This window comes from Carassius gibelio, chromosome B12 (assembly GCF_023724105.1).
Source record: "Carassius gibelio isolate Cgi1373 ecotype wild population from Czech Republic chromosome B12, carGib1.2-hapl.c, whole genome shotgun sequence".
Classification (NCBI taxonomy): domain Eukaryota; kingdom Metazoa; phylum Chordata; class Actinopteri; order Cypriniformes; family Cyprinidae; genus Carassius; species Carassius gibelio.
The window spans coordinates 10,324,299-10,348,702 of NC_068407.1; the positions used below are offsets into that span (position 1 = coordinate 10,324,299).

General features: G+C 36.6%; 1 protein-coding gene and 1 long non-coding RNA gene across 2 annotated transcripts; one reads left to right on the plus strand and one right to left on the minus strand.

Moving 5' to 3' along the window:
• Window positions 1-1,140: 1,140 nt before the first annotated feature.
• Window positions 1,141-15,168, minus strand: LOC127968682 (glutamate dehydrogenase, mitochondrial). Its single transcript, XM_052570012.1, has 13 exons — window positions 14,572-15,168; window positions 10,060-10,140; window positions 9,835-9,890; window positions 9,298-9,361; window positions 8,254-8,348; window positions 5,883-6,062; window positions 4,590-4,727; window positions 4,345-4,482; window positions 4,180-4,260; window positions 3,974-4,097; window positions 2,820-2,911; window positions 2,406-2,468; window positions 1,141-2,118 (listed from the first exon to the last, which is right to left on the minus strand). The coding sequence occupies exons 1-13, from the start codon at window positions 14,966-14,968 to the stop codon at window positions 1,999-2,001; spliced, it is 1,629 nt and encodes a 542-aa protein (XP_052425972.1). The 5' UTR covers window positions 14,969-15,168; the 3' UTR covers window positions 1,141-1,998.
• A 6-nt stretch (window positions 15,169-15,174) lies between these two features.
• On the plus strand, window positions 15,175-24,386 carry LOC127968684 (uncharacterized). Its single transcript, XR_008156051.1, has 3 exons — window positions 15,175-16,020; window positions 16,225-16,290; window positions 22,764-24,386. It is a non-coding gene; the product is annotated as an uncharacterized LOC127968684 (long non-coding RNA).
• The last annotated feature ends 18 nt before the right edge of the window (window positions 24,387-24,404 follow it).

The window sequence follows — 24,404 nt, forward strand, 5'->3', positions numbered from 1 at the left end:
GACATTGGGAAGAACCTGTTCCAGTGAGCGTGCATGCTTTGAATGAACTTCACTCATCACTGGATTCTAACTGGACCCCACCATCTTGCAGTTTTAAAACCATATGACAGCACTGAATCTTTCAGTGTTTTGTCATCTTGAAATTGGCAATGCGGATATTTCTGTTTTCTGCACTTTTTGAGATTAAAAATAATAATAATAATAATAATAATAATAATAATAATTTCTGAATGCATTTTTATGCTATTTCAGTTATAATTATTATTAAAACAAAACCAATAAAATTGATGCTTAACATGGAAATAAAGACCTGTTTAGCTCAGTGAGAGATCAAGGTATTTTGTTTTATTATTATTTTGCTAATGTTTGAAATTATTTTTGTACTATTTGTACAACTATAGTTTGTGCTATGTTTTAAGATAAGACAAACCATCTTATAACACACACAAAAAAAAGTTTTAATAAAATTCATTACTAACACGTACTGGTGTTTGTGCTGTTGTTATTGTGCTATTCTTTGTGGTTTTCCTTTAAGAACTGATATTGGCTAGATTAAGAGTTTAAAGAGTTTAAACATGAACTGAAACTCAAGAGTTTACAATGGGATACAATTTTTTTTGAGTCACAAAATTAGCGGAAATGAATTCAATTATTGTTTTCATTTTCAATGTAACTAGCCAAGTTGCATGTACAAAATAGTAGTAGTGTACAATTACAAATCTATAACGATTAATTTTTTTAATTGGAAAAAACTAAAACAAAACACATCTCATGCACATTCAGCAATTATAGTGTTATGCCGAAGTAAACACTTTCTTCTGAAAGTTTCATATGATAAAAAATACCTTTTCTTATTCTTCTCTCAGTTTCCTGCCTTTATATGTTATAAGGTAGTGCAAATCATTAAATAACAAGGCAAAAGTGGCAATCATCACACCAGTTATAGTTACATTATTTAAAATTCAGCCTTATTTTTACCTGATTGTTAAATTACCAATATTTGAATTCATTGCCAATCCTAATAATGACATAACAGGAACAGGAAAATGATTTACATAACAGAGATAATTTATTTAACCGAGTCTGATACATGTGGTATTTTGGTGACACTGAGGAAAAAAAGATACGACAGAAAATAAATTATGCTAATTTGTTTTATTCTCAACAAAAAGGCAGTATAAACTTCCAAAACACAGTTCCAGATATGGGTGCAGATAAGCTTGGTGAGCAACTTCCAGTTCTCATTTAAGCAGGAGTGCACCGGGTCCTCTAGGTTTAACAACGAACAGATCTCTAAAAGTTATGGGCCGTGAACTGCCTCAGATACAATAAACATCTGTACTGCACATTTTCAGCTAGAACTTCATCACATCTCTAGGTCAAAACATTGAGATGAGGCGAATCATGGCTGGGTTTCCCTTTGTGTGATGCACTGCATGAACTACAGTGACAGAAAATAAAACTCCTGCACACAGGTGTAAGGCATCTTCAACGCTCTTCATTACTGTAGCAAGAACCATGTTTAAATGGCTTGCAAGAACGAACAATAAGAATAAAGTAAATAAAACCTACAAGGACATAAATGCACCAAGTTAAAGTAATATTTCGAGGCGAGAGGAAGCCAGGGCCAACATGACGTGAACCGTCAACAGACATTTAAAACTTCATCTGAAGAGGACCACGGTGGTTTACAACAGATCAATACAAAAATCAAGGACAGAATAAACAAGTTACAACAAGACACACTTGAGAAACCTGATTATTGACGCCAGATTGTTTTGAGACCACATCACATACAGTAAAGGAGCCTCAGAACAGATTAAACTGCTTTATAGCTCTCAAACTCATGAGGACGGAGCTTCTGGGATATGACAGAATGAGGGTGTTACAATAGAGGGAGTAGGGGTTAGGCTGATGTAAACTCTGATATGTTAAAAAGGTTGTGAAGGAGAATCAAGAGGTTGATGGCCGTTTCTGACTTCGTTGCAAATGGCTCATTTATGTGAAGGTCAGGCCAGCCTCATTGTACACCTTGAAGACCTTCTCGATGGCGTTGACATAAGCTGCCGTCCTCAGATCCAAGCCAAGGTTGTACTTGTTTGCGGTGCGCATAATTTGCTGAAAGGAAAAATACTACACTATGAGTACAGGTTTGACTACATTTAAACTTTTAAATAGCACGGAGGATAAAGAGAAAACGCCTCAATAAACAATAACAACATCTGTGCAATGGGCGAGGTGGTTTTCTTTTCTCATACCACACTAGACTAAAACCTGCCTGAAGCTAGGGCTAAACGCTGTTGAGTTAAAATTATCTTTCAACTGTTTTTTGACAACACAGCGCTGTCATACAGATGGTGTGACTGAATCCTGTATAATATTACAATGATATTACAGGAACTTACCCTGGCCGACCTCTCCATGGTGTAGGCAAGGCCAGAGTGCACAATGTCCTTCTCCGAGGCACCCTGTATGACAAACACATCCCATCACAACAATGCATAAACATGGCATGAGTGTTAGAAACTGCTTATCTTGGAAAGAACTCCAAAGCTTTGTTCACAGAGCACATAAATTCATTTTTCTTCAAATTCAGTCTTTAGGGTGACTGGCTGCACTGTCGTTCTGTAACGACAATGAAAGTGTTTTTTTTGACCTTGCATGCACGTCAACCTTTTGTTAGGGACTCCCAAAACCAAAATATGAACCTTTCAAAACCCATAATAGAGGCAATTCAATAAATGAATACACATAGAATAAATAAAAAACCCACACATAAGCATACGAGGCAAAGAAGGTAAAAGATTATGGACACTTACAGCTACACGAGCCTGGAAATCAGCAGTGGGGACAATTGGGATCGGGCCACCCTGCTTTCCAAACTTCCTCTCAAGACTCTCTTGCACAGACACTGGACACAAGAAAAGATAAAACAGATTGATCAATTATTCAACTTTTATTATTCAAAAGTCTGTATACTTTTGTGTCCATTCGTTTTTCTTTTTTTAACCATGATGGAAAAAGCGCAAAAATAATGGTTATTGTATTTTTAAATGCTATGCTGAAAACCAAAATTGAAATTAGAACTGTACACAGAATATGCTGCCCGAAAAAGTTAAATATTGACTTCTTTTCAGATTTGTAATGAATTTTTTCACAGGTTTTCTCCAAATTTAGTGATGCTTCTCCCGAACGTTCAGTCGAGAACTGGAGCAGTCTTTGGAACAATACAGAGACTTTGCAGAATCCTGGGAAATCTATCATCATGAAATTATCATTTTAAAAAACATTGAGTGCTATATGTGTATGTTATTGGAGAGGACAGTGCATGGTTGTTCAATGCAAGTACAGTAGGTTACATTGTAGGCTACACATGCCATATACATATTGCCGCGTTTAGGCTAAACAGGGCTCTAGACTCATTATTCCCACTGGTCGCTCTTTTGCAACTTTCTCTATATATATATATATATATATATATATATATATATTGCAATATATTGAAAGCGACAAACATTTGTATATTTTGCAATACATTATATAATATATGTATCATCAATATATTATTAAATGTATTCAAATATATTTAATATTAGAAAATAAAAAGGGAAAATAAAATTACAATATATCACAATATATTTTAAGAAATATATTGGTAAATATATTTCCCTTTCGTAAGGGGTGACCAAGTACATATAGCACACAAGAGAAGAGGTGGTTCACACTCTGCTATAGGAAACAGTGTCACACCCTGCATCAGGCCTTCCTACATGCTAAGAATAATTGCTTAAAGGGAGGGAGTGGTGAAAAGAAAGGGAATCAAGAAAAACGAGAACACAGGGTGTTACAGAGAACATTCTGAAGAGATGAAGATGCCTGCTGGCAGACAATAGCTCTGAATGTAAGTGCATTGATTTCACGCTGCTCCTCTTTGAGTGACTAAGGCTGATAGAGAGGTTGTTTAAACACATACTCAGCAGGTGGTAGTTGGAGTCCCTCTCATACTTGAAGGTCAGACGACCGTAGCTGACGTGGTTCAGGTTCTTCAGCCACTCAAAGTAGGAGACTGTGACACCTCCAGCGTTCAGGTACATGTCCTGTACATCAAGATATGAATCATTATTCCCATTTTTACTTTCCTGAGGCACGACAGAGTTTGAGAAAATGCTGTTCTCTTACTGGAATGACCATGATGTTCCTCTCTAAGAAGATCTTGTCAGCATCTGGCGTAGTGGGACCATTAGCACCTTCAGCAATAATCTGAAGCAATAAAAAAGACATATGTTCAGCTCTGGTGAAAAGCATTTAAGCATTACAATCTGAATGATGCTGTTGGTGTCAGACCTTAGCTTTGATATTGCGGGCGTTCTTCCTGGTCAGCTGTTTCTCTCCAGCTGCAGGGATGAGGATATCACAATCAGCTTCCAGAATGTTCCCCTCATACGGCTGAGAGTTGGGGAAGCCCACAATGGTACCATGTTGCTAAAGAGAGAGCAGAAATATATTCAAGAAACAGTTTAGGTACAGAAAGAAGGGTAAATTCTCACCAGGGATTTTAAAAGGCAATTGTAAATGGACTCCTAACTAACCAGTTTGTAGTCCTCCAGCTCTTTTGGGTCCATGCCATTGGGGTTCCAGATGCTGCCATCGATTTCAGCAATTCCCACACACTTGGCGCCATAACGGTGGAGATAACGCATGGAATGCAGACCCACATTACCGAAACCCTGATAGGATAAGAAACTAGAATAAGTTGAAATTATTGAGGCAATGGCGCGCCCTTGTGGTTTGATTAAGCATAGACTAGCTATCGATGGTTAAATAAAATTCATCTTTGTCATAATTACAACAGAAATACTGGAACCAGCTTATACTGGGAAGCCTATTCACCTCACCAAAGGAATTTCTGGCAAGATGTCACGTGCATGTTGAAGGGGGAAATGAATATAGCTGCTCACATTACAAAAGGACAACTGGGAAGCAGTCATACCAACTCCATTCAAAAGAATCTTGTAATGCACTCCTCTCCGGAGACTTCGTTTGATACTAATGACAAGGCTCTCTCTTTTCTGCGCTGCTCTAAATCCATAACATGTGACAACACCTTCCCTTGTCTCTTTGCTACACATGGCAGTCAATCTTCAGAAAGAAAATGTAAATTCTGAGGCAGTTATCCCACAGCAACAGTCGATGAGAATCCCTTCCCCCTGTAGTCTGTGCAACACTGGTTGATTTTAAGAGTTTCGAGCACACTGGGATTAAGACTGAAATTCATTAGAACCCGAAAACTGCAACAAAACAACTTAATCTTAATCCTAGAGAACAGATCTGTGGTTTACGGTAAAGTCAACAGATTTTACAGCTTTAAAGCGGAGCCAAACGGCTGGGGGTTCAAACGGCATGTGATTTCAAGGAACTGAGATGTACTAGATGCTGAAATCTTATTAACTCTTCCTTTTTGTGTCAGAGAAATAATATTTAGTCAGCATATCATGCTGCCACTTTTTTCACATTTTACTAATACTCACCCTCATTTGGTTACAAACTGGTATGACTTAACGTGACACAAGAATAGCATAAGTTTTGTATAATACTGAAAATGCTTCTTTCCATTAAAAATGAAAACATGTTTTGATCAGTTGCAATCATGCACCAAAAATGACAAAGTATTCCATATGATTTACTAAGACAATATTATAGCTATTTTTTTCTTTTAGCTCAAACATTCCTGGTCATAAGCATAAATAGAGCAGCATGAACATTCAGCTAAACATCTCTATGTGAGCTACTTCACTCTACCAGTAAAGTTTTATTGTATCAAAAAAAAAAAGTTAATGTGAGGTCGAAACTGTCAGACCAACTGTTCAAATAACCATTTATACCTGAATAATAAAGGTTTTGTCAGCAAATCCAGGGGTCAGGCCCAGTTTGCTCATGAAGGAGGCTTCATTGATGAAATTCTCAATGCCATGGAAGACTCCACGACCAGTGGCTGAGATTCTGCCATGGATACCACCCTGGCTAATGGGTTTACCCGTCACACAGGCGTGGGCATTGATATCCTACAGAGAGAAAGACAGATACACAAAAACAAGACAGGAAAATTGGCTGATTAATGCATTATTCTTTTCAGCCACAGAACACACACACACACACAAACAACAAAAACAGTTAATATAGTTAACTACTGTAATACTAAAACTTAAAAAAAACATTTGTTACTTTGACATTAAATAAACATTGACTGAAAATAAAAATTCAGCTAGTCACCATGGCATTTCATTTAGGCCAACATGATTGCATTAAAACTTTATAAAACAACAACAACAAACAACAATAGCATATGATACTTAAAAAAAACCTGCTGTGAATGTGAATCTTAAACTCCACATTAATGCGGAACGATAAATGAAACTGAATGCCATGGAAAACTTTCAGTTCCAGTATTTCTTTTTTCAAATGAAACCTGTTCTGAATAAAAACCAATCCTTGGTTCTCAACCCAACACTTCAACTAACACTGGCTGTCTGTTTCTCTTCCAAAAACACAAGCACCAGTCGGGGCTGTTCAGAGGGTGGGATGAGGACAACATGTGATACACTAACAAACAGAGCTCTTGAATTGGTGTGACGGGGTCTTGTGCGTTCGTAAGGGTACGTGAGAAGGGTCACACTCCAAGCACAGCTACTATAGCCCTATTTATGTCACTGAATGAGGAAACGCCATCGAGACAAAAGACCTGTGCTCCACTCACAGATGACGCACAACAGCCAAGTGGCCTGGGTAGAGGTTACTGCAGGGGACGGACATTTCAATAGGTATTTCAATATAGTATTTCAATACTATATGCATTACAGTAACCTTGTTAAAGTCCAAACAAGTGTAAATCCATTTAAAAAATGTACACATACAGTATGCATCATAATCAAACATCTGCTGGGCTGAGAAGAGAAATCGAAGCATCTCATTAATGATTTGCATGTCTGATATTAAGTCTAAGCTTAAGCAACGTTTCCCTCGACTGCCACTCTGCACATGGAAATCTGCTGAGACTGCATTATGAGTGAAGAGTGATTATTGCCCTTTATAAACTCAACTGTATTCCAGTCCACTGATACCATCAATCATTTACTGTTCCCTCGTAGAACAGTGACAGAGTTCCCCTTGTATCCGAAACACATTAGCTTTTGGCCAAGCAACGTTTTTAATTATTCAGTGACCACTGATACTGGATTTTTAATTGGGATTCAAGTATCAGTTTTGTTTTGATTAAAATCAAGAAGTCAATATTTTTTACCGAACCCCTCAGCCATATTTTGAAATAATTGTTGATCATAATTTTAATAAGCTAAATAAAAATCGGACATTTTACATGCCAGAACTAAATGAGAGTTCAGGTCAGTTTTATAAGGGTCTAAAGTATTTTTCTGTGCTTATAGCACATCTCTCACAGCTACAGAAAAGGTAATGTTACCTAAAATGTTGCCCTCTGAGGTCAAATTGTTTCCAGGGTGACATTGTGCTTGGATGTCAGGGACTTTTGCCTTCTTCACAGCCTGACTTGGCAAAAATCTATCGTCCAAAGGATCCTTTCAGGATCAGTAAAGCTGGATATTGTTTAACACAGTCATTACCCTCCCACTTAAAAATATAAAAAAAAGAACAAAACATGACCATCCTTTCGTTGCCATGGTGATAGTGCTAGTACTGTATTAGAGGATGATGTAACTATAATACGAGCCCTCTAGGAGGAATAACCCTGACCACAAACACAGAAGAAAATACACTTAAAGAAAATCTAAAGGGTTTGGCCATGTGTAATTTCAGACAGCCTCTTTCAACTTTAGAAATCTTCATACATAAATAACCCAGCTTTATTCTCTTTCTGTGCTAGTTGAAGCTGTCATCCAAAATCATATCACAAAAGGAAAAAACGCTCTAAAATATGTACATATATAATACGACCGCAATCGTGTTACTATTGTGCATGCAATATAACCGTGACCTATCCATTTATTAGGGCACAAAGGTAAACATTTCACAGTCTGTCATATAGATAGCATAACACTATCAGCGTGTAGACTCTAATCTCTATTGTTTTTGTAACCCTTATTGCTCAAATATCCTTTATGGTAGATGTTTTTTAACCTTCCAGAGGCTAGGTATGTCAAGATACAAGTGATAAAAGGGAAAAACCTCAATGGGAGTTTTATGGGCATGGTTAATAATTTAATAACGTAGACTGCTGCTTACAGTGTGGGCAATAGTGTTAGCATAGGTGTCAGCGATCCAGGACATTTCCCTCTCACCAGTGCTCATGTCAGGGGCAGGGACGTCAATGCCAGGTCCTGAATGGAAAGAGCAGGGGAGGGAGAGGAGAAAGAGATATTTTTACAACTTGTCAGCTGTAATTGTGTTGCATGTGACCAGACAGACACCACTTGGGTTTCACACTGGTTATCATGAACTACGCTAATTGTTCTCGAATATAAATGCTTGATTGCACATCTCCAGGAAAAAGAAGTATTTTAAGAGGCAATGCAACAAATGATTAGTAGGCAGCTTGTGTTTTAAGAGAGAGCTGGAGTTTCAGCGCACGCTCGGACGCTGTGAGAGCACACTGCCCTTCCCCCCAAACCAGTGCCAGCTGCTTTGGCCAGGAAAACAGGGAAGGCATCCAGATAAACAGCTATGCAGACAGCCTTGCACCCTGAATACATTTCCAAAAACAGCTCCAAAGGGGGCAGGGAAGCACACCAAAGGACTTATTTTTGACAGCACCAAGGTCCTGAAGCCCTTCCGGGTTAAAAGAGCACGGAAGCAAAGTTAATAATTGCAGTGAAGTGATGAAACAAAAGGTATCTTGGTTTTTTTTGTTTTTTTTTTAAGTCTCTTATGCTCATCAAGGCTGCATTTATCTGATTAAAAATGCAGTAAAACACATAAGATGCATGAAACATATACGAGAAAGCATAATCCTTCAGAAAGCATTCAAATATGCTGATTTGGTGCTTGAAAAACATTTATCAATGTTGAAACAGTTGTGCTGCTTAATATTTTTGTGCAAACAGTGATATATTTTTTCAGGATTCTTTGATGAATATAAAGTTAAAATGAACATAACTTTCATAACTGTCTCTAACTGTGAAACAATCATGCATCTCTACTGAATTTACTTAAAACCCCAACATTTTGGACAGTACTGTATATTGTGTTATATTTTCTTGGAGGTCTTAATGCAGGGGTCATGCATGGCATTTAAAAAAAGCGAGGTCAAGAAACACGAATCAAACTCACCAATGAATCCCTTTTTGGCCAGCTCAATGGTGAACCTTCTTGTGATTTTCTCCAACTCATTATCCTGAAGAGCACACACACACACACAAACAAAAGTTTGATATTTTTTGCCCCTTATAGCTTATGACAAACATAAAAGTAAAAAACAGAAGCTCCATGTATGTCTGGTTTTAAAAGACTGCTCTTTAAGCATTTACATTTCCCTAAAGTCATTCCTCAGAGAAAGAAAGCAAGCATGTTCACTCCCTGGAGCAATAAGGTTCACATTAAGGACTATAGACTCTACACATATTAAACAGAACAACAGGGAAGATCTGCTGCACACTGAAAGAAGCTTTATATTATGGACTCTGCTTTCAGGACTTTATCCAATCAGGGAGCCAGGCCCATTTTAAAGGGAAAGGAAGACTGATGGCATGAAATGCGTTTCCGCTTTATTGAGCCCATGAAAAAGGCAAACAAAGGCCATAGACATGATAAGGAGTTATTTCAGGAGTCTGTGTGCTCAGAGCCTAGACATACATGTTGGGTACTTACAGAGTAATTCCTGGGGTTGATTTTCACTCCAGCTTTAGCTCCACCAAATGGCACATCTAGAAGATGATAAGTTATGTGCAGTTTATAAGGATGAAGGATTTTCTGAATCTAAAATATCTCTGAATTATTAAAAACAATGTATTTGTTTATAAGAGATATCTAATGCACAATCCAGAAGAAGAATTCACCTCAACCTGATGTTTGGGGGGAAAACACAAAGCTTACCAACAACAGCACACTTGTACGTCATCAAGGAGGCCAAAGCTTTAACCTCATCCACAGACACATCCATGCTGTATCGGATACCTGAAAAAGGAAAAGCAAAAAGGCCCATGAAACTGGGTTCAGTTACAAGCATTACCAAGAGTAAACTGGTTACCAAAAACTCAAACTCATACACCAAGAACACACACAATAGACTTAAACAAATCGACACTCTGAAGCTGTACAGAGTTCTGGTCCGTTTTTTTAGCAGTGTCTTCATTCTAAATTGAATGAGGATAAACTTAATGAATGTCAGACTTAATGAATAATTTGTGTCAGTTTTTGCTAACAAACATCCAACATTGTATTCCTGAACACTAGTTCAAAAAAAAAAAAAATGCAGTTCAGTAGTAAACCAAGACCATTTTAAGACTTTTTTTGTGGCAGCTCATGCTCAAAGGACATAGGTCACCTTTTTCAGCCTTGCAGCTAAAATTGCAGCTGAACTTGTGTGCTGTGGTCATGCTCCATTAGGACAGGTGCTACCATCACTCCCTTCTAAGAAGCTGGCGCCTAATGTTGGTTTCCTAAAGCAAGCCACAGCACGAACGTGGCCTCAAAGTGCACAGAGACTGCGTTTCTAATTAAGTATACTGTATATGATACACACCATGAGCATATATTTATTTATTTATTTTGTGTGTCCTTTTGATTGCACAGATAAACGTTAAGATTCACAAACTACATTCATTAATTGCTCATAAATTATATATAAATCTATATTTATATTATACACACACACCTATCTATAATATAAAATATAATATAAATAACTATAAATAATATAAAAGATACGATATAAAGAATATACACAATATATACAATTTCGAAAGGTTGTACAAATTATCCAGTTATACACAAAATAAAGTGGAAAAAAATATTTCCGTACAAAAGTACACAATGTTCTGTACGACCTGGTGAGGCAAAGGTTATCTGAAAGTCATGTGTGCAGGGGGAGTCCTGTGTATCTGTGAGGATGTGTTTCGGGCTGGAGGCTGTAATGACTCCTTGTGTCCAGTGTCCAGTCAGCTCCTCTGCCAGGCTGCATCATGAATCTTGATTGACTGTGTGAATGAGTGTGTCTGTCTCCGACACACACTGCCATACGGCCTGGCAGACGTATCAATCCCTTCTACAATAAACAAAAATAACAGACTGCCATCCTGCATAAGCAGTAGAAAACTAGACTGGGAATAATCTGTAATAATCTGTAGTAACTGCATTAATTCACAATGCTTCTGTAAATGCAAATAGTGATGTCTGGCCCAAATGAGTGAAATGATGTGCTCATAATACAAGTGAGAAAACTGCCAACATACAGGCCAATATGGAACTAAACCACTGAACATGATGTCTTTTTATTGCTGAAAAGCCCATAAGAAAACCAGCCCTTCTGGGCATCTTTTTGTCTGTGTTTAGAAGCTCACAAGCTGAACAGATGTGCTTTTTCCGCTATAGCTGAAATGGTCTTCATTTATACACACAGAAGGGTGTGGAGGGAGATGGTGGGGGCTCTTGAGTGGAGGAATGACTCAGCATATATCACCTACTGTATCCAAAGAACGAAGAAAAACACACACACACAAAAGAGGAAACATATCCAGCATCTCCTTTGACTCCACCTAGCGAGCCAACCTAGTGCTTGATCATAACCAGGATGTGCACTTCCTGAACAAGGCTGACTCATGCCACCTTTTTGTTCCATTACTCTTGCACACATACAAGATACGCAGCAAAGCATTTCTGCTGATCTAGTGATTCCGACATTCACGTGCACGACTTTGGCCAACAGATGATGAAATGCAGAGCCATAAGCGGACAGTGTGTGATGGCTGAATTGCTCTTGTACTTTGTAATGTGTACCTAATCTTGTCTATTAGACATAGATAATGTCAAACACAGCACTTTTGTCAGTGATGGTCTTTGAGCCATGAAGAACAAGGGTCTGCCTTGCATGAACAATTAAAGGGGCTGCATTTAATGTGTTGCTAACTTCAGACGTTTGCAAATTTTAACTACACACCACCTGAACATGTAAAATTATTTACAAGCAGTGAGCGTTTCTGATTGGCTGGTCTTCGGATTCATCATGATTTACATGAAGAGCTCCATTTTGTGCATGAAAATGGAGGACTTTGCACCAAAAGCCAATATTTGAAGAGGTATTTTATGCATGATATTTAAAAAGTATGCACACTTAATAAATTTGATAACTGGTACTTGTTTGTGATGAGAAAATAATGCATTTAAAATAAAAGGTTGTTGTACTGAAATCACATAGATGGTGTTCAATGAAGTCACTATAAAATGAAAGAAGATATTTTCTTTTTCATATTGTGGTGTACATCCGAATGTAATGCCCTATGGAAGAAGATGGTGGGGAATTGGTTTTATGCAACAGTGGTTGCTTGGATTTTGAAATGTGGGCGTTGCATGTAAATATGGAGGCATATGATCATGACCTTGGAGGGGTGGTATGTAAAACAAGCATGAATTCTTCACAATAACATCAAAAACATACACTTAGAAAATAGATGGGGTGAACTATAAGAACATTTAACAAGTAAACAAGTCGATCATTTTTTTCTCATGGCAAATTATGGTCTTAAAAATTACTGCAAGACACAAGACAAAATAAACAATAAAAAAATTTAAAACACAAGAGTTTCTTGTCAAACAGAGAGACTACTGCTCTCTCATATTCATATTGTTGCATGCATAGCTGCAATCACATTAATATCCTTTAAAGGGACAGTCAACCAAAAAATGCCATCATTTACTCGCCTGTTGTTCCAAACCTCTATAACTGTCTTATAATTATTGTAATAAAACATTTTCAGCTTCCATTGGCTTCATTGACAGAAAAATACAGACTATGAAATCTAACAGAAATGGAGACATTTCTTACCAACATTATACAAAATATCTTGAAGGTATGTAAATGAAATATCATGAAGGTATGTAAATGAAAGAATTTAATTTTTTTGATGGACTTTACAAAATACACACTGGTGAGTAAGATGTCTCCAAATGCTGTGTAAATGTGAGAAGAGTGGTCCTGTCACACAGATGAGGAGCCAGAGCGCTTGAGCCCTGCCCCCACATTCATCCTTACAACTCTCTCATGATGCGTCACCCTACAAATCACCCACAATGCAGTGCCACGATGACATCTCCCCCTCCCACTCTGCACGGCCTCAGTCTCCTGATGACCACTGCTTCTTAACATCTGCTGTAAAGAATGAATGTGATTCTGTGGGCCTCCATGATTTACAACAAGAGGAGGTGCCTCGGTTTGGGCGTAAACCCCTTTCATTGGAGTATATGCATGTTGTTAAATCACAGAAAGTAAACATCACATCTCATTTTATACATCATAGACTGTGTATCAGCCTCTTGCTTATCAGTATACACCCATGCAAATGTTTATTAACCTAACACGAATGAACCTTCTGAATGTAACTGAATGATATGAATGATTCTGTGTACTGAAAACACACAGTTGACTTGAAACAACTTGTTGGCCTTGTCTGGCATAAGGGTAAGTTGAAAATGCAATGCTCATATTAATGACTAATAAACATGTCAAGCATATTCTGAGGTCAAACAAAAACCAAAGACAGCCTATCCTAAAACAAAAGTAACAAACCAAGGTGCATAAAACAAAATAAACCTGATAGTCTTAGATATGGCTATACAATTTATGCAATTCCATTACTTTTGAAATAGGAAGTTTAGTAAAAAAAATAAAAAAAATAAATTACATATACCCACAGCAAAACAAGGGATTTCATTCAGTTTTCCATTAAAAATTATATCTCAGCTTAACCTTACATGCGAAATTAAATAATCTATAATTATTGTGTAGTAAAATGTAATAGTAATAATAACAAAATATTGTAAAAGTTTAAGAAATAACACAAGCAAGGTTGGAGTTGAGCTGTGACTGCAAAACTTTTAGAAAGTTGTGGAATGCTTTATTTCATAAAACATTTAATCATGCATATAGCAGACTAATTGTTATTTTCACTAAAGCCAATAAAAAAATAAATAAATAAAAAACTTAAGTTGTAATTGCAAAAGGTTCCAAATTAATTTGATTAGAGATTATATTTCACTATAGAAATGAATTGGAATGAAACCATACAATCCAGAATTTTTTTTTTAGATTTTCTCCCCAGGTGATACTGATACATACACCTGTGCAAGTGCAAGGTGTGTCAAGGTGATATTGACAGAATAGAACTAATGAAATCTATACAAAAACCACGTTTGAAGCAATGCAAAAACTAATACAATTAACACAATTGATAAAAATTCACACACTGATTTGCAAGTCATTGTGTTAACAACTGTCAGCATGAAAGCACTTTCATGCAAACCGAAACTGCTGTCAAACATCTTGCGCAAAACACGTAAACTGATATATAATCAGTGCTAAATGCACGGTATAATAACAACAATATCGCTTACCTCCTTTGCAGGGAGTTCTGTGCTGGCTGTGTTGTGCTCGGTAACCCTCGATAACCTCCCATTCTCCGTTGTCTCTCTTGATGGGGAAGGACACGCTCAGGACGTGGTTGCAGGGCTTGATGATTCTGAGGATCCCCCGCACACGGTGTCTCTTCTGCTCCGGCGTCTCCCGGGTCTTCAGGTCCTCCACCAGCTTGTTTTCCACAATAGCAGCGCCACGATCGAAGAAGCCCTCCACCATCCTAAAGAAGTTCGGGTCATCTTCCTTCTCAGCGACATCGCTGTAGTGACGCACCCTGAGCAGAGATGAGGAAGCCGGCAGAGCGGACTCGACGCATCCCGAGGCCAGAGCGTTTCCCGCTCCGCGAGTCAGCAGCTCCCCGAAATACCGGTACATGACGACAAGGGGCTTTGAAAGTTACGGTACAATGGAGAAAGAAGAAATTAAAGGATGATGGGTATTCGACGAGGTGAAAATGGGAAACGAAAAGTGGGGGTAAATGAACGAGACTACGGAAGCTCCCGAGCCCGCCTCGTTCAGTGTCAAAGTGACAGCGCTCATGCCGTCTCGCGCTTTAAAAGGCAGCGGCGTGTTTGGAGGAGTCGCGCGAGCAGACGCAAGGTCACCGCGTCACAGGAGGGAGGAGGAAACGCGCCCGCCGCTTTTGAATCTCAGCTACATTCAGCATACCTGCTAAATAAGCACTTCTTTAGAATATATATAGTGTACAGATCAAAAGTTTGGTTTGGACACACCTTCTCATTCAAAGAGTTTTCTTTATTTTCATGAATATGAAAATTGTAGATTCACACTGAAGGCATCAAAACTATGAATTAACACATGTGGAATTATATATGGAATTATATACATAACAAAAAAGTGTGAAACAATTGAAAATATGTCATATTGTAGGTTCTTCAAAGTAGCCACCTTTTGCTTTGATTACTGCTTTGCACACTCTTGGCATTCTCTTGATGAGCTTCAAGAGGTAGTCACCTGAAATGGTCTTCCAACAGTCTTGAAGGAGTTCCCAGAGAGATGCTTATCACTTGTTGGCCCTTTTGCCTTCTGTCTGTGGTCCAGCTCACCCCTAAACCATCTCCATTGGGTTCAGGTCCGGTGACTGTGGAGGCCAGGTCATCTGGCGCAGCACCCCATCACTCTTCTTCTTGGTCAATTTAGCCCTTGATGCCTTCAGTGTGACATAGTCATGAAAATAAAGAAAACGCTTTGAATGAGAAGGTGTGTCCAAACTTTTGGTCTGTACTGTATATATAGAGATTTTTTAAATAGCCTACTTCTGCTACAATGCCCACTGTTTGTAGGTTCTTTTTAGGGCTAACAGGGACATGGGGACGAGATCGGGAAAGGTCCTCCAGCCAGGATTCGAACTCGGGACATCCCTTGCTCAGTGGCGCTAGCTACACTGTAGGAGCGCTGCCCACAAGGTAAATATAATTATTTTACTGAATACTACTACTACTACAACAACTACTACTACTACTACTACTAAATCACTTGCAAAAAATCATAGTATTGGTTAAAACATACTCATCAAGTATACACTATACCACACAAATTCTGTCATACATTATTTTGTTATTTGTTTTAATTTTTTTGTTTTGCTCTGTTTACACACAGTGTTTACACAGTATAACAAAGCATCATAGTCCTTCCAGTTTCTCCCTGGAATCTGTCACCTGTCCACCAACCAAAAGGTAATTGCTAACATAACGAGTTCCTGCTGTGATGTTCCAAATCAAACAGCTGAAGATGAATATGGGCAATAAAGTTTATTAAATGTTTATCAGAAAGATGTTTTATAAGTGTTCCTGTGGTGGCTCAGTGGTAGAGGAGTGCAAAAGGTTGTGTGTTCAATTCCCAGGGAACACACATACTGGAAAAGAATGTATAGCCTGAATGCTCTGTAAGTTGCTTTGGATAAAAGCGTCTGCTTAATTACATAAAATGTACTTTCAAATGTATATAACACACTCTCTAATAAACCAGGAAGGTCTTTATTTCCTGTCCTGGTTTGCTTTAATTCCAGGCCCCTCCTCCACATGCCTTTATACCCTTAGCTGAAGCAGCAAAAACAGGTTTGACTGGGAGCCCAGATAAACCCAAACTGCTGTAGGTTTTTCTAACAAACTAACTGCATTATCACTGCTCAAGAAGAAATATATTTTCTAAAGCATAAAGCATACCACTATGCAATATGCATATATAGCTTCTTTAGCCATCCAGTACCTACAATGGACAGCATGGGTTTTGCTGATGTTGAATACACAGCAGCCTAACCTTTACACTGAGTTCACATTATGCCAATGGACTCTGCACAGAAGATAAGATTAGTATTGATGGAACCTGGTACAAATTGGCCCCAAGTCTGGTTAAGAAAACAAGCAAATATGAACTGCAAGCTTTAGAAGGAGTATATGCAGAAAACATGTCATCTGAAAGAAGCACAGACCTCACGTCCTAGCTAGTGTTTGTTTGTAGCCAGTGTATGAGAAATCAATACAACCTGAATCAATACCGGAAACGTGTACATCTTTTTGTCTCCCCATAACTATTGTTATGCAACTGTTTTTCCCTTCTGCTAATGGATGTCTGAATCAACTTTTTTCTATGCTGGCTTAAAATAATCCAATATATATATATATATATATATATATATATATATATATGTGTGTGTGTGTGTGTGTGTGTGTGTGTGTGTGTGTGTGTGTGTGTATATATATATATATATATATATATATATATATATAATAAATCTTGATAGTTTATAAAATTTTAAGGATCTTATGATGCTAATTTGTAAGGTTAATTTTGCTTACAACCTACCAATAGATTGACCGAAGGGTCAGTGTATCATGTTTTATGCTTCAAAGACAAACAGTTGAAGTCTCTTATTAGTAGAGTCAAACAGGATAAGAGAAGATAACATTGTCGTTCAAAGAAAAAGAGATGTTAGGCAATATTCTGTACTCTTATTCACAGCTAATATAGAGAATGGCGACGAGTTGTAAAGATAAAGTAGAAACTACATGTTAAACTGTTACGACTTTCAAAAGCTCAGGTGGGGCAGTGATGCTGATGTGGAAACACCTGATGCTTATTTCCTAAAAACACACACTTTTACTTGATTTTTTAATACACTATAATATTACAATGCTAATTTTTGTAAAGGCAAGAGTATTAGGCTACTATTTCTGAGTAATATATCTGATTTAATCAGCATGGTGATGATAGAAGAAGAACTGATGTAGGAGATCAAAGAAATGATTTGTGTTATGCTGGTCTGGTCTGTTCAGTCTCACCTCCATCACACGGTTCCTCTTCACAGTTCACACAAGACTGACAGACATACAATAATTTATCATCTTAGTGTTTCAAAGGACAAGTGCTTTGCCATTATTGGCTCACACGCAGACAACACCCACTGCCTGATTGGATAAACTGGGAGGAGGGAGCATTGTGGGCGGGGAGAGGTTGTAAATGAACTGTCCTTTTATGTGTTCTTCCAGGAATGGCTCCAACCCTTAGACTGACAAAAAATAGCATTGTGAAGCATTTCTTCTTTTGGGTTTTGGGAATCTGTTGTGTATTCATGTGAGTCAACAACACCCCATGACACCCCAAACCCCCATTTGGAGTCTCCATCAGTTATTTAATGTATGCCACAATTTTCTTTATGCTCCACTATGAATATGCTGGAATGCACAACTATGTGAGTTGTGATGCTATGGTCTCTGTTGAATGAATGTCATGAAGGTCACGAAGAGAGCTGAAAAAATAATTCATCAGTAGGCTATCAATGACCATTCTCATTTTAAAGGTAATGCATGTAAGTTTTTGACTCTACTAAAAGCAGAACAATACCATAATATGTTCGCAGATATTTAAGAAACATGCTAAGTTAACATCCCTTATCTGAAAAAGAATGCTGTTTTGGTTTGTGTAACCCGCCCACTGCCAGGTTACCCAATTGTATTTCGGCACCCCGGGTTGCCAGTTGGCGGATAACACAATGTATTTAATTTAATTCATCGTCAAGTGCGCTCGTTTTTGTTTGTGTCATCAATCTGGCAACCCGAGTCTGCGTCTAGTCTGAGAAAGAGGGGCCGGGTGAAAAAAACCTTCTGAAAAATGTTTTCCAATAGCGACATCTCTTGGACAAATTGAGTAGCCTACTTGTTTGAATGCCATATGAACAAATAATGTTATACTGGAGAAATGATAAGGCATCAAATGCGTTTTTAGACTTTGCTGTTGTTCTGGACGCAGGCAATGTTAATACAGAATGCCTGAAAAAATAAAAATAAAATCTGCATTTGATTTGTCATTTTATTTACTCAAAAAAGAATTTAAAAACCATATTAACAAAAACGGGTGAATGATACAAATATAACATTTTTGAATATAAAAACATTATTTCGCAATTAATTGTTTTAAGAAATCGATAAGTGGGCTCTTTGAGAATAAAAAAAATGTTCCATTTCATAAATTACTTTACCTAAACCTTTTGGTACAAACCGAAAACATGCAATGTTTTAAAAGCACCTACATTTGTGTATTGTTATTTTTTATTTTTTGTCTGACAACCAATGTTGTTATTAATGTCACAGAATCAATCAAACACAAAACTATTTTTATTTTAGCACCCTAAAAAAATCACTGAATTATTATTATTATTATTATTATTATTATTATTTTAAATCTTCATGTGTATAATACATATGTGAACATTTGCTAAAAACTACAAAATTAAAGTTTTCCTACACTGGAAATGTGTTTGACAATACTAGGCTATTAAACATATTAGGGTCATACTACAGAAACATCCACTTTTGGTTTGGCAAAATGTCCTAAAATGTATTTATTTTTCTAACATTTAAACTTAGACCACATTATTAGATTACATTTTGACTTTATGAATACATATAAATGACAAGCTTAATTATTTTTCTCTTTAGCTTTTTTCTGCAATTATTTCAAGACCAAATGAACCATTTTTTGTCACTGGTGTTACCTTCTTTATCAAAAATAAAATAAAATAAATAAATAAATAAATATTTTTTCTTGATATATTTTTCAGCACATGTAGTCAGAGTTACAGAAAAATAATGAAAAATGCAAGAGATAAGGAGATTATGTTTTATTTCTTTAATTTGAAAGAAAGAAAAAACGGTAACGGTGACACATTGACACAATGAATCATCAGTGACATAAGACCTGTTATACTGATCTTCACTGGTGTTAACCATAAGGAAGGTAGTGACAGTAAGGTAACCAGTGACAGTATAACACCAGTGACAATTTTCATGAAAAAAGTATTTTACTAAATGTTTGCTGTAAGGTATCAAACCATATGTTGTCAATCATTGCATACTCACTAAATTAAGTAAATCAGTCACACTTTATTTTAGGGCCTAATTCTCACTATTAACTAAACATTAACTATGACTTTTGCCTCAATTAACCCCTTATTTGCTGCTTATTAATAGTTTATAAGGTAGTTGTTAAGTTTATGGTATTGGGTAGGATTATGGATGTCATGCATTATAAATATATAATATTTATATATATATAATAATATATATAAATAGTATAATATAATAGTATATATAATAAACAGCCAATATGTTAATAATAGGCATGTTAATAAGCAACTAGTTATCAGTGTGAATTGGACCTTATACTAAAGCGTTACCGTTAAATCTATTTCTATTATATATATATATATATATATATATATATATATATATATATACATATATATTTTTTTTTTTTTTTTTTTTTTTTTTTTTTACAATTGCCTTGCAATAAATAGGTCATACCCGTGACCTCAACTAAAAGCTTCACATGAAATCATGAGTTAAATGAGAAAATTTCTGATAATGGAAAAGAAACAGTGGACTTAACATGGGCTTTTTTTCATAGATCTTTAGAAAATAGGAAGGAGGAAGTCAAGTGATATCATCAGTCTGATTTTTATTACAAAATGACAGATTTTTGTCAAACGGTAACGCCAGTGACACAAATCCTTGGGCCACTATTTCCACTATACATTTTATAATATTTATTGAGCATTTTTATTTTATAATGCCATTTATATCATATATTTGATAGTTATGAATACATTTTTGTAATTCAAATGGTACAAAACCCTGATTTTGATTGCAAAATAAAACACTTTGCCTCTTTATATGTGGGGACAAGCAGTTTTGTGGTGCTTGGAATTCTTTATAATTAATTAAAAACAAATATTGCCACACTGATGGCGCAAGAAGGTCTAATTGTTCAAATAACACATTGTTTTATCTTAAAATATAAATTGTTTTGTAACCCTAATGTGTTTTAAATTGTAATATTTCTGTAAAGGCTAGGGACAGAAAAATGGACGTTTCTGTAGAAGGACCCACTAGCAGTAAACTTGCGTTTTGCTGTGTTTGCCACTAGAGGGAAGTCAAACGTCAAAAATTTTTATCGTTGACACAAGCGGGGAAAATAAAAGCCTTAACTCAGCTAAATTGTCTTTAAATAAGATATGACTTTCATATACACGTTTCCTTCATTTATTTTCTCTCACATTTCGCCCCACGCATTCCCTTTATTATTTTACCCCACCTTTTCATCCAGCGCGCATCATATTATAGGCCTATAAATACAAGTAGGCTATGGTAAAATGCTTATTTTATAAATATAGCCTACATTTAAATATCCTGGTGTTTTGAACTGTGTTTACACTACTGCATGCAGAGCCGATAGCAGAGGTTTCATAATATAGAACTAACACCCACATCTAGACAGACTGTGAATATGAAAAAGTCAAGAGGTAAAGCGTCGAGCAAGTTCCCACGAGAAAGCTCCAGTCGTGTGCGTAGTGTGTCTTGCAGCCGGAAATGATGGTTATTGTGGTTTGAGTTTTTTGTGTAAAGCTCATTGCATCTGCCTAGCGGCCACAGTGACGATACCTCAGAGTCACTGGTCTGGAATCAGTCACTGGCGCATGTCAGCTCATGTTAAATGCAACGTTTGCAGTGTAGTTAAATATCGGTTTAACATCATCCTGTTCCTCTTTTATGAATCTCATCTGAAACCTTACACTTCTTTGGTAGTCGGGTAGCAGCTGCACAAAGGTCTCCTCCAGGTCAGGTGGCTGTGAAAGGGCACAAGTCGGGTGTCAAAACCCTTGCAGTCTTGTGCCCGACTGCAGCCATGGAGAACCAAGTATAACTGGTGCTCTGATTATTTAACCCCTATTTTTAAAAAGCTGATAAAAACATCAGAGTATGCCTACAAGTAATGTAACTAATCCAAAACCTTAATGTTTATACTAAACAATAAAGAGTAGTTTTTAACTTCAAAAAAAGCTGTCTCGTCTGAATCAGGAGAGAAATATGAACAGAACAAAAATGACATATGGCTCTTGTTGTTGTGGTTTGTTATGTGATGGAAGCTGAATTCCTGGCCAAACTATATGTACACCCACTAAAGTCTACCAGTTTGCCAGAAAGAGAGACTAGAGAATTCAAAATGTATACGTTTTGGATGGCCTCAGAGTTAGTATATTTTCAGCAAATTTTCATTTGTGGGTGAAATATTCCTTTAAGCTTCTAAAAGCCCTCAATTAGATTTTTCTCTCTCTCCATCCACCAAACAAATCGTTTTAATATACGAGCTCACAGAATAGTGCACTCTGTACCCTGGAAATACAGATTTATTAAGATTCTTTCTCTATGGAAAACTTCTGCTGTACAAAAGGTCATCGTGTCACTCCATCTTTACGTAACGCAAAGCTATGATGATACTACTAATAATAAATCATAACTCAAGTATTGTCCTCTCAACAAGCAGAACGCTGACAACAGGAAGACATAAAATAAGCACTCTTAGGCAATGTTAAATAAACAAACGCTGCTGATTTCATTATTGTGCAGTAATGTTAAACATTAAGATAACATGAAAATGATCATATTTATTTTTGTCACAATGGTTATCGTGCTCAGTTGTGCACAATGTAGTTTACTCTTGAATCTGATATTACTGTAAATGATACTTCATCGGTAGATACTGTACTTTTATTGTGTGGTAAATATTTCAGAGTGACTACAGTTCTTGATTGCAGCATCATGATCTATTGACTCTTCCTTGTTTGTGTTTCCTTTCTCCATGGAAAATTAAGATCTGCCATTGAGACCCTATGCATTATGGGAGGCTCTTGAAGATGTCTGTGATCCTGTTGGCAATAAGGCTGCTTGGCTTCAATCCACATCCTCTGTGAGAAAAAGCAACTTATTTGCGTAAAAAGTGGTTTATCAGTCTCACTTCTGTTATTTTTCTAAAGTCATATGCAGTCAGCACTTTTACAAATGAGCACATGAAATTTAAAAAGTTAAAAAATAACTATATGCCTTGTTCAATAATTGATTTGAAGCAGTTATCATTCTAAAACACAAAATGTACCTCTACTGTAAGAAGTGTGCATGAAGCTGCACATATGAAAAATATGACTATATATTTATTTATCGTTACATCTGGAGGCGTATAAATAACCATAAAATCTTACTTTGTTACTTTATATAGCCCTCATATGCATATGATAGGCTGGTATATAGCAAAAAACAATTAAGCTATAAGCTGAGTCCAAATGTTGTTGTAAGAGAAGAAATCTATAAAAATGTATGGAATATTAGAGGATAGAAAAATAAATGTTTACCCTTAAACTCTATATTCATGGTAATGTATTCCTGGAAAATTATGGTGTTTAAGAGTTTATATAAATTTAAAGGAATTGCCTGGTTTTCCCAGTTTATTTCTATTAATAGCTAGATTTCTAGGAATCACATTGAACTAGTTACATAACATTTACGTTTGACCCCAATCTAGCGACCGATTGCATCAGTGATATGATTTAGGTTATGAAACATCTATTGTCACACTGGAACAATTACTGGATACATATTGCTGACTTTGTTTGGGAAATATTAAACAAAATAACTCACAATTTACCTCATCACATTGTAGACACTTCCTTTATGAAAGTGTGCCAATGTACTTGCAATCTGACTTTATCTTGGTCTAAAAATGATGATAATATTTAGATTCTTTTTCATAGTTTTTCTCAGATAAATCTGAACACAATGCCTTCTTTAGTGACTGAAGCAAAGCTGGAAGAATAAAAAACAATAAACAATTGTCGATAGTCATAAAATTCACTCCTTTTTTTGTTTCATTGCTACAAGTGATTGCAATTGTTTGATTTCTGAAGAGAATAACTCTCTTATCTTACGTGGGTGTAGCATAGCTATAAAAGATCTGTATGAGAAATCATTATGCATCCAGTTCCACAATCCAAATCAATTTTTCCTGAATTTTCTGAGGCAGCATTAGGATGCTGTTCCCTTTCTGAGGTAATCGGCATATAAATAAAAGGATTCCCATGTCATCTTGCATCTTTTACTCAGATTATCCCATTGAATTCCCACCTGGATGAAAAACTAACGTTCACGTAGCCTGTATGTTTTAGTTTTATCAATGCTCTGAGGTTCCCTCGTCTCCCAGAAGCGTTTGATAGGAAGTGTTTGCTTGTTCAGTGTTTAAATATTTATTCCTTTTATGGTCATTTGTATGTTTTGGCACTACACGTTTGTTTGCGGCTAACAGAATCGTGGTCTTGTGGGATACAGAGGCCAGGATCGGAATGTTCCCGTAGCTTAATTGTTATGTCATTAAAAATAAATTCATTTTCTGCATCTCCCGCTGATCCTTTTGGCTTAACTTAACATTCTTGAACTCCCATAAACCAGAGTAATTAATCATATAA

Bases quoted from the DNA above. Each gene is read 5' to 3' on its own strand.
- LOC127968682 (XM_052570012.1), bottom strand. From the start codon at position 14,968: ATGTACCGGTATTTCGGGGAGCTGCTGACTCGCGGAGCGGGAAACGCT. The intron at 6,063-8,253 runs GTAAGCAGCAGT...TTCTCTCTGTAG, and splicing joins CTAACACTATTGCCCACACT to GATATCAATGCCCACGCCTG. The intron at 4,483-4,589 runs GTTAGTTAGGAG...CTCTCTCTTTAG, and splicing joins AGCTGGAGGACTACAAACTG to CAACATGGTACCATTGTGGG.